This window comes from Ruditapes philippinarum, unplaced genomic scaffold (genome assembly GCF_026571515.1).
Source record: "Ruditapes philippinarum isolate M1 unplaced genomic scaffold, ASM2657151v2 ctg2381_1_1_1_1, whole genome shotgun sequence".
Classification (NCBI taxonomy): Eukaryota; Metazoa; Mollusca; class Bivalvia; order Venerida; family Veneridae; genus Ruditapes; species Ruditapes philippinarum.
This window is the reverse complement of record NW_026858840.1, coordinates 91,409-103,472: the sequence shown is the minus strand read 5'-3', so window position 1 is coordinate 103,472 and position 12,064 is coordinate 91,409. Positions and strand designations below refer to the sequence as shown.

The 12,064-nt window shown below is 31.4% G+C and overlaps 1 protein-coding gene across 1 annotated transcript in view; it reads right to left on the bottom strand.

Annotated features, from left to right (window-relative positions):
• Positions 1-3,229: 3,229 nt before the first annotated feature.
• The window catches only part of LOC132754460 (stromal interaction molecule 1-like), a gene marked incomplete at its 3' end in the record, with an annotated part of 36,600 nt that continues 27,765 nt past the window's right edge, over positions 3,230-12,064 (bottom strand). Inside the window, exons 2-4 of the mRNA XM_060745088.1 lie at positions 10,026-10,147; positions 4,173-4,287; positions 3,230-3,341 (exon numbers count right to left, since the gene is read on the bottom strand). Coding sequence (XP_060601071.1) covers positions 3,230-3,341; positions 4,173-4,287; positions 10,026-10,147 — 349 coding nt within the window. The remainder of the gene's footprint in view (positions 3,342-4,172; positions 4,288-10,025; positions 10,148-12,064) is intronic.

Genomic DNA, 12,064 nt, shown 5'->3' with positions numbered 1-12,064 from the left:
TTGTTTTTCCAGTTTACCCCCAAACCTCTTAATTTCACTCTCGTATTTGACTTATCAGTCGTAAATCTTACATCGTTTAAGACATGAAATACTTTGATATAGAAAAGGAATTTCAAGATAAAATAAAATGAGATTTTCTCCCATTGTTTGGATTTTAAATACACCTGATAAGAAACTATAAATGTCCATTGAACAAAATCCTGAATACATGTCATATTATACTTTGAAAGTGCAGATTCAAACTGTATCAATACTTTATAAAGCTTTTTTTGGGTATGAGACTTTTAATAAAATTTTGCAGGGGTATAGGGTATAACTTTGTTTGCCTGCTGGCAGCCAACTGATTCTATTTAGGTGACTAGTGCAGACCGAGATCTGCTGTCACATCGGTACTGTCTGATCATGGTCTGTACTGTTTACTATTCAGCCAGTACATAATGCATAAGTTTAGTTATCATCATTGAATAGCGCCAATCACATTATTTATTTAACAAACATTTTTTCAAATTTTTAATCTTCACAATACAAGTACATTTGCATCTGATTTCTTGGGCACTGAATGTGGTTTCACCTTAACCCAATCCTAAATATGTTATATGGACTTGCCAATCATTAAAAATGGACAAAACCATTCCTCAATTTTAGTAAAAAGGTAATAATAAATGTTGACTAAATAGTGCACAATGCAGACTATGATCAGACAGCATGAATTTCAAAAGGTCCAAGTCCCAAGGAACTCATTTTTTATTTTCATAATTTAACACTGATAACCATATAAATCATGTGAAATCAAAATGACAGCCTTTCTTGGCTTACAACATCTCTGCTTAATACTGTCCTAATCAGGAGGTTCATCTGTATTTACTATTAATAAGGAGGTACCCTAGATCAAAGGTTTCACTGTATATGTAAATCAAATTTTCATCATTATTCGTGTGCGAGGGAGATGCAATATTCATATAAAAATTAAGTGGCTATTAAGTATAATTGATATTATCTAAAGTACAATCTATACTTCATATTCATTTACCAAGAAACTGTATAAACTATTATCTCTAATCAGTTATGTATATACAAATATATGTATATATCCTCAGGTAATGCAGATGAATTTAAAAGCAATAATTTGCATGAAAATAAATGAAATGTTACAAGGTGAAACACACATTATTTCATTAATTTTAAACGACGATTTTGTCACTTTTTATACATGTCAAATAAATACAAACAAGAGCTGCCCGACAAAAAGTTTGCTTGACTGTTCTCAGTGCTTGATAGTAAAACAAGAGCACTAAAAGAATTATAAAATGTAACAAAGGGGAAAAACTCTGTAGACATCCACACTAGAGTTATTGGTCTTTGTCAACGACCTTGAATTACCATGACAAATACATTGTTTATGTGTGGAGTTTTCAGTAAATATCTTTTATTGTAGATGAGAAAGAAATACATGAATATGCAATCATTAACAAGAAAAAAACTTAATGAAAATGTATACATTAATAAAAATTTATGTATCACTTTGCGGGAATAAATACTTGAAATTACTGTCCCAAATAGGTGAAATTTCAGGAGAATACTTTCGTTGGTTTATGAAATATGAAATTGCATTTGGGGACCTAAACTAAGAATAAATCCTGATATAATCAATTGGAAAGTGCCACTTTTCTTTATATATAGTCTAGCTTAAAAAATTCACGGCAACTCATAGCTTCCCAATAAATCATTATGAAAGTATAGAAACACACTCTCAAGTTGAACAAATTTTACATACTACACTGTATTAATGGATTATATACTTTAAATATGGTATTCTAATATTCTATAACACCTTAAGTCATTTTGTAACCATCTCTCACCATAATAAGGTCATGAACTTTGTACTCAAACATGCCTTGCCAGTTTTTAACATTTAATTTTTATCCAAGGCTTAAACTTTGTGCAATTCATTCCAGTTCAATGGATTGAGTATATTTTTTTATTGAAATCCCTTACAAATTGCTTAAATTTAACAAAATAAGAAGAAGAAAAAAAAAAGAAAAAAAAAGAGTTGAATTTTATCTTGGTTTTGCATCACTAAACTGGAAAATTCAATTGGCATTCACCGAATATTTGAGAAAAGTCACAAATCACTTCTTCTATTAAAAAGAGGCAAATTAAATCATTTAATTAAATTGGGTAATCAGAACTGGCGGAGAAAAACAAATAATCAAAAGTGAAATACTGACACTTTGCTGCTTCAACCTGATTTAATACAGCCTTTCATTCCTCCAATTTTAATTCAGGCCAACATTACTGAAACCTTATGCAAAGAAATTCTCTACATTATATCAAAAGATCGTGCATAAAAGTCATTTATAATGTAAAGAGCAAATTGCCTTCTGTAAGGTAGACGGATAGCTTCTTCACATGAATACCTATTAGTATCATTTAACTCCTGAGAGTCGAAACGTTGGTTATCGTTGGTTATCATCATTTAATAAAACTTAAAATTTTATCCTGTGTTGATTGTTTGTTCCACTTTTATTAATTTTCTAAGTAAGGCCCCTATTATTTAGTTCACTTTCATCCTGCAAGTGGCAACTAAAACTACCCATGTGACCAATGCTGACCAAGACCAGATGTGAAAACATCACATCAACGCCATCTAAACAATTGTCTGCACTGTTAACTATTCAGTTATATCAGTTCTTAGTAAATGAAAGATGTGTAAGATTATTTAAGATATTTAGCAAGGTATGGATAAGTTTACTAATAAAGTTTAGTGATGTATGGATAAGTTTACTTATAATGTTTAGTGAGGTATGGATAAGTTTATTTAGTGAAGTATGGATAACTTTATTCAAGATATTAAGAGAGGTACAGATAATTCATTTATGATATTTAGTGATGTATGAACAAGTTTATTTAAGATATTTAACAAGGTATGGATAAGTTTTTTATGATATTTAGCGAGGAATGGATAAGTTTATTTAAGATATTTAGCAAGGTATGGATAAGTTTATTTAAGATATTTTACATGGTATGGATAATTTATTAAGTGAGGTATGGATAAGTTTTTTTTATGTCATTTAGCGAGTCTAGAACCAGTGATATAACACAGCATATAATATTTATTTTTTTAACAAGTTATCTTATTAAAATTAAATCATTTGTATTTTGGTACTACCTAAATTAAGTAGCTACATTAGAAGGGACACTTTTTTACTAGTTTTCATTTTGCACGTACCTGGGTAAGTATGACCCATTGATGTGTTTATCCCTGAACAATTGAGCATACTGCGGTAAATCCACTGACCATATCAACCATTCTACCACATCCTCCACTGTCCAGTTATATACTGAAATATAATATCAAAATATTCACAATATCATCTTGCACAATTATCGCGGGCATCTAAAACAACTACATTGCAATTTGTAATTATCAGTGAAATAGTTTCACCATTCAAACATGTAAAGTGGCCAGTAGATTTATTTTCTTTTTCAATCATACTTCACTTTCAACAAAATAATATTATTGCAAGAAAATGAACATATAAATAATTTTTAATTATTCCAATTCATATTTATGTAACAATATTATAATACTGTATTATGCTTTTTATATTTTTGTCACATGAATATACCCTTTGAACCTTTATAGTAATATACTTGTAATTATAAGCGCTAAATATGTTTAATTTAATTAAAGTTTGTTCTATGGAACATGAGACCATGTGCAGCTGCATTCCATTCATAGAACTGAGTCCGGGTACGAGTCTATATTCTGTAAGCTGCAAACTCTCCTATTACTGCAAACGATACCCAAGTTTTTCTTAAACTATCCAAGTTTCTTTAACTTTGAAATGACCCATTCTTATATATGGTACATTGTATCATATTGAAAATAATACAGAAGTTTAAAGAACAAAACAAACATATAGAAATTGGTTGAGCATGAAACATTATGAGCAAATTGCATTCAAATATACATGTATATAACAAATGAAGTAAAGAAATGAACAGGTATAATATCATGTAGCACTGAATTCACATTTACATAATTGACAAAACTGTGAATACAGTGGCATATAGCAAAATATATGATATAACTTCCTCTTCAGGACCATATAAATGTCTAGACCCTTCTAACTAGGGCACAGACAGACAGACAGACAAACCCAACAAACCATGAGATCTTTTCCATGCATTCCAGAGATCAGCTACACTTATTTTATCATCATGTCCATGGAATATCGACTGCCTTTCAAACCCATCTGTGTTCTGCAACTCATCTCGGAAAAACTGTAAAATAAAACACAAAATGGGAATCAATTCAGTACAAGATTGAAATTCTGAAATAAAAACTATTTTTCTATGTAGCAGCGCAATAATTCAAGATATCAAAAAAACTAGTCGATATAAGCAAAATCATTTCCCAGACTTTATACTGGATGTGTTCAATTAAGTTTTTTACCTTATTTAAAAGGTCAACAACTTGACATCGGCAGCATATTTGTCACAGACTGTTCATATTGCAAGTGTTTCTAGATCCTATAATTCTAGATTCTATAAGCAACATGTTCACAGTTTATGAAAGCCAACTTCTCCTCATGAGACTGGAGTGGAGAATAATTAACATACATGTTAACTGCGAAAATCTTCCTTGTGTCAAAGACAATTTATTCTGGACAGCCAAATGATGTGAAGAACGCAGCTATCATTTACACATGGCCTGTTACAAAATCTGCTGTATATCAGCTAAATTGTCACATATATTTGTGACATGCCCCAGTCTCAAACCCTGGCACTCTTGGTAAGACTTCTCTCAAATCTTTCCTTAAATAACCTTTGACCATACCTCTCAATAATATTTGACCTTACTGCTTTCATAACACTATGAAAAAATATCTGAGGACCTGTGGGCTATTGGATAAGGTGACAGGGATGTGGGTTCAAGCCCAAGTTGGGTCAACACCATGTTTCCTAGTATGTCAATAGGAAGCAGACTAAAGAGTGGTTCAAATTTAAGCTACAAACTTTCTTTACAATCAGGCTTCAAAAAATAACTTTTTTTTCTTAAATATCTATATCTTTTACAAATATATATAATATAAATATACAATATATAATCCTTAAAAATCCTTTTTTCCTTTACAAATCTCATACAGCTGTTTATTTTGGCAGTTACATTAGAAACTTATATTTTCAACAGCTTTAAGATTTGTAATACTCACAGTTATAACATTTTTTTACTTTGTTACATAAATATAATATATCACATTAACCAACTGTTCACCACTCAGCTTGAAATCAGTTAGTATTGTTTATTAAATAATCATACTGCCAATATAAACAATTGCACTATTATGATATTAATTAGATATTTCGCATTCCCGATAAAAAAATAACAATATAACATAAATTAATATAACTCATGGTCGAAGTGTAATGTAGTATAGAGTTGAAAAAAGGGGAAAGAAAGAACGCAAAACTGAAACACAGGTCCCGTGCAAATACTAAATTACTCCTAACCCCAGCTGAATCTGCATAATGGACTAGCCCTAAGTTTGAATTTAGATGAGTCCATTTAAGATTTTAGGGAAATTTGTATGCCAAAAGTAGAGAGTCTGGTCAGATAGCATGTATTGGCATGCTGGTCCCTGGCTTTAAACTGGCTTTTTCTTAGTAGTGTTAGGATCCAACAACCATTGGTGGTTGGGGGGGCAGCAAATGAATTATTTTAAAATTATTATTTCTAAAACGGGTGGGCATCATTCAACAGAAAATAAAAGACAAATTCTTAAAGTGAACAAAACATAAATATCAAACACTGAGATTTATATATTTCAGTAATTGGGGCTTCATTTCCTTAATACAAAACTTGCAGCATTTAATCAATCTCAAATCAAATCAAGTCTGAAGGAAACAAATGGTAGCTAGGTTCAATAGGAGACATTGTTCATCATTAAGAATAGCTAAAAACTGTTGGAAGATAAGAGATCAAAAACTGTCATCGGATTTGTCCTTAATCTATTACGTATCTTGTTGTATATTTAGTTCTGACATTATAACGACAAACTGGCCAATTCAATTGGTTTGTATTAATAGACAAAACTATTGAAAGTCTTTAAAAAATACTTGACAAATTTGACAAGTTTAAAACATAGGTTAACATCAGAATATCAGGAAGAAGGAAATAATCCAAATTAAACATGGTAAGAATTTGTCAAGATCCGATTTACTTATCACAAAGATAAAGAAAACATCAAATTCAAAGCAAAAAATTTCAACTTGAAAATATAACTTCCTTTTCAACAGTTCACACTACACGACCTGCACTTAACTGATATGTTATATAATTCAGCAAGTAAATAAAAGTATTAGAGGAAGAGAGGGGGTGGGGGATAATATATTATAATACAAACATCATCTTGAACAAATAAGGGACAAGATAGGACAGAGAGGGGACAGCATTCCCAGCATTCCCTGTTCACCTGGTAGAACGACGTATTTTGCGTCTGCTGGTAATAATTGACCAGAAAATCTGTCAGCTACAAACATAGAAAAAGGTAAATGACGGACTGCAACAATATAGTAAATGAAGTTTTCACACCTGGTACAAAATATCTATCTCCCCAGCTATTCAAATAATATCAGATTTACATCCAGATACTAACCTAAGTATGAAAACAGAATAATCTAGTGTGAATCTAATATAGGTAACTGCATACATATCCGTGTATACATGTACATAACAAATTCAATATAAAATAAGCACATGAAATCGTTACATTAAAATGTTTCAAATTCAATGCATACCTGCAGCCAAATTTCTCCTGCTTTCAATCTAAAAATGCCATTAGTTTAAATATACAAATTTAAGTTTAACAAAAGTAAAGACTAAAGAATATGATAAGCTGCACCACTTTTCCTACTGGTCTGGCAATTAGGACACTCGCTCCTGCTAATTTGGTTATCATTTTACAGCCCAATGATCTCAAAATAAGTGAGGGTCCTGCAGATATTCATCAGAGGCCCATATTAAGATTTTATTTTAAATGCAGGTACAAATAGGACTGATATTTGTGTACCCAAGTCAGCCTACAATTACATTCTTTGTTTAGTTTATGTGTCACTGGTAAAACCTGATAGCTAGCTGCTTAAATGGTCAAAAGAGATAAAAATGCTAAAAATTAAACTAACAAAAATTAACTTATTTATCCCTCTACATATAATAAAGAATAAATTTCTATTTTTGAACTTGTGTCATAACCTTTCAGCTTTTTTTAAAAACTTCATATAAACTTTACATAAAGTCTACCTGCATAATTATACATGCATATATTGATGGTTTAATGTGAAACAGCTGCAACTCATATTACATAATGAAGAATTTACGTCAATTTCACACCAATCCATCAATACATGTATATCAGTATAAATATCAAGTTAGACTTCACCTGGGGCTTCCATTAAGTTAAAAAATTTGGAAGTCAGAGACTGCAAAATCTCTGACATTGGAAGTCACATAATATAGGTAAAGAAAGTAAAGCATTACATTTTTGAAGCCACAAGCTAAAATCAAGCAGTAAATATCTCCCAAACTTCCACTAATGGAAGCCCTGCATTTTATAATCAAGCTTACTTTGTGGACTGCTAATTTTTAACACTCTGATATATGATATATATTCAGAGAAATCCCTCAAAGTTTCAAACCCTGCAATTCATAAAGTACAAAATTTCAGCCGATTGAACATTAACCTATTCAATCACATGCCAAACACACTGATTGACCAATGATGAATGCAGCCAGTCTTTTGTTATAATTAATTTGACCAGACCAACAAGAAAAGTATCCTGTATTTTAACAATTATAGTTCCTCCCCCAAGATAAATCATGGCCAGTGTCCAGATAAATGAAACAGCTGCCATTTAACTGTTTCCTGCTACAGTTTTTTCCCTTACTGTAAAGTGTCCCCTGGGAAATTATATAAAAGAGTTTTATATTTCAGACAATTTCATGTGGAATGTAACCTTCCGCCAGTATGTGTATACAGACAAGATTGGGAAATTGTTGCCTTAAATCAGGCATCTTAAAACTAATTATGTACATTGTAAGAATTAAGTTGATTTAATTTTCTGACCAATTTCTATGACATTTGGAAAGGTTTCCCATATTTGGGCTGTTTGACCTAGTTTTTCAACCCCAGATGACCCATATTCCAACTTTAACTCGAAATTATCTAAACAACCATTCTGACACATGTATATTTAGACCAAAACAGTAGCCACTAAAATGTTAAAAAGGTTTTTCCATATTATGCCTGTCTGACCTAGTTTTTGACCATTGGTGACCCATCATTAAAACAACCATTCTGACCAATTTCAAGGATGTATGGGCTGAAACAGTAGCCCCTAGAGTGTTAAGAAGGTTTTTCAATATTTGAGCTGTGTGACCTAGATTTTGACCCTAGATAACATGTATTTAAACTTGAGCTAGAAATCATCAAAACAACCTTTGTGTTTAATTTCAAGGATATTTGGAACAAAAAAGTGGCCACTAGAGTGTTAATAAGATTTTTCTTCATAAAGCTCCTGCTACCCAGTTTTTCATCCGAGATGACCCATGTTCAATTTTAGTCATCCGAGCAATTACTTAGACACACATCCTAACCAAGTTTGATGACAATTGAGGCAAAAATGTGACTAGAAGAGTGTTAATCAACTAAATGTGGCATTTGTTTACTAGGAAATTTTATAAATCAATTTCCCATGCATATCATGATCATGTATAATTATCTGATTTCAGTCTTGATAATAAAAAATTTAAAGGCCACAGAAAATTTACTGACTTATAGCTCTTATTACCGACTGTTCACCAATGAGAATCAAGTTGTGGGCGTTAGTAGGAAAAGAAAACTTTGTAATAAAAACACCAAATATAGTATTTAATTACAAATTTCTATACATAAATATATATACTACACCATTAAAATAAAGTCAATACTCTCTCATCTGATACCTGTAATAATTCCTTCAGGTGTTTGTCAATAAAATATCAATTAAAATTCTGTTTAAACATCTTACACTGTGACTCATTTACACTTGTAAAACAGCTACATTGCAAGTTTAACACTTTTAAGTTATTTAATAACGTCTATAATAAGAACTGAAAGCAAGTTTCATGAGTAATAATCCTTTTTTGTTTGCGTTGTCTGGTTTTTACGGCGCACCAAACACAATTTAAGTCATATGGCACCGAAACAGGAAAGATGATTTCGGCTAACCAATCTTAAAGCAACACCACCTCACCTGCTGGAGCTAAGAGATGCACAGACTCCAGTAATTCAAACCAACTTAGTCTCCTTTTACAATCACGTCGGGTAAAATGGAGGCTTCAATTCTAATGCATCAACACTTAAAGGCAACCCCTCAGCCACAAGGATGTCACATGGACAAACATACACAGATAAATGGTGACTACAATTTTTATGCCTCGATACTTAATTAAAGGCTATCTTAAAGGCAGCCTCAAGGGGCAATAATTATCCTATTTATCTACATTTTTGGACCTAACTGAAAAGCAAAAATTTTACTACTGTTATACAATAAATTGAATAATTAATACAATGTATTGTTTTGTCATCATCTGTCATTCCTAGACAAGATTACCTCTGGTACAGAATATTATGGTGAACACACCTTACAGAACAATTTGAATTCTAGAAAATCATTAATATAGTTCAAGGATATAGGTTCCAAGTTTCCATTAAACACAATGCTGAGCTGCCAGAAACCAACACATCAAATTAACCCAAGTATACATAATTATGTTCATGTAGAATCTCTCTTCATACTTTTATCACATTATTTTCTATAACATGACCAATATTTGGTGACAAACTATGACACTGGCACCCTATTGTCTCTAAATAATATTACAAAACCTTCACAATATTAATTTTATATTTAAATTGCAAACAAACCCAAACACTACTGGCACCAAAAGTTTGAAAGTGACTTTATTAAGTGTAACAAACCTCTTTGCTTTCATTCTTGTCAATATTTCCGCTCTCATCGTCATCAATCTGTTTATGAAGTGTTTTTATGGCATCAAGAGAAACAATATCTTCTTGACATGGTACATCCTCCTTAGGGCAGTCTGAAATTATATATAGTATACATTGTATTTTGATTTTTATAAGGGAAAAAAACAACAACAACAATTATTTCAATATATTAACATTAACTCTAAGCATGCTCAGCTTAGATAGCTAGCACTGCTGCGAAATTGATACTTTCATGTTTCATTTATAGGGTTTCATCAAGGATGAAACAAAATGAAATTTATTAAACATCAGAAAACCGAAGTGTTCAAAATAGTTTGGTAAGTACAAATGAATTATTTGAAGGCTTCCCTGGCTTTTTTACTTCCAGAAGCTACTATATTATCAAATCATTTGTAGTTTAATGCACTTCCAAGGCCTATACATTTCTTAATTTATTGGCTGGTCATACTGCATTGATACATGTATGTAATACTGCACTGGCTTTCTGCAAGAGCCACAAAGAATAAGCACCAGTATCTGACTACTGGCCTGGCTTTTTACTGGTGTCAGCTGGCATAAGTGCCAATATCAAAGTGATATAGTAATATTGTAAGAGTTTAGAAATGTCACATATTTCTAAAATAACCATGAAAACAAATAATAAACCTCTTTCCAAAAAATTCATAACAAAACATTCAAGGTAATTACGAGGGAAAATATTATGACATTTCGTTGACATGCCATAAACATATAACACAAATAATTGGCAATACTTAGCTGTAACGCCACTCAATTCCTATACAATATAACAATAGTAATTAATATCAATAATGAAATATTTGTTTCCTGTGTGCCAAGATTTTATCCCTCACAGACTGACAGTTTTCTTTTTCTTTCAAATCTTATTCATTTGCTATCATTTTCTTTTAATTTTTTCGTTTCATACTTTAATGCCTAATCAAATTATCATAATATTTTTTGTTGTTCTAAATCATCTATTTTCTATGGTAGAGAAAGGATGTATTTCAGTCACACAAACTTAGAAATTTCTGTTGGAGAAGACATAAATTGCCCCTATCATTGCATAAAATTCAGAAAATGGGTACAAGTTAACTGAATAGCCTCTTCACATGTCAGAGGCAAATTGAACCCAAATCAAATATGGGACATAAATTGAAAATTTTTACTTGTTTGTTTCATTTTACGCCTTTTTCCAACAGTATGTCAGTCATATAGGCGGGTAGTTTCCTAACCATCGTTCCTGGAGAGTTACACCAGTACTAGACGACCTTCCTCTGCGCTAAACTACCAAAGCATCTCCCGGAGATCGAACTAACACCAGAGAGGTAACTGGATTAGAAGTCATTGACTCTAACCCCTCGACCACGGAGGCTGTCACAAATTTTTACTAATTTGTCAAGTAACTTTACAAAATAAATCTTAATCAATCCACAAGCTGTTACCCCTAGATGCACAACTAAATTCCTTTAAAATTTCTTGACCAGCTTAAGCATTTTTAGAGCTACACATGACACACTATTTTGAAACGGACATTTGGATAAGGTTAAATCTATATGCCCCATCCCCTGTGTGGGGCCATAAAAACAACATAATCCCATCCCTACCCATTACCCAATCTACATGTACTGATGCAGGGCTTGAGTAAAAAATATGACAGAAGTAAAAATGAATGAACGGTTGGATTAACAGAAACCAAACACTTGTTTCAATTAGTATATAAGTATAATATAAAATACCTCAAATTTACTTGACATAATCCAATACATGCTACTGGTATATTTAAATGTAAAATAAAAACTACCTGAAATCAGGCAAACATAACATTTAATACATACATTTGATACACAATAAAACTATTCATGTGATTTTTTTCCCATGTAATTATATACTATGTATATTTTTAAACTTTGTGGATGTTTGTTGCTAAAATTGTTTCAAAAAAAAAGAAATTTTGTCAATAGATATCGTTTCTCAATATATGTGTAAAAATATCTAGATGACAACTTTTT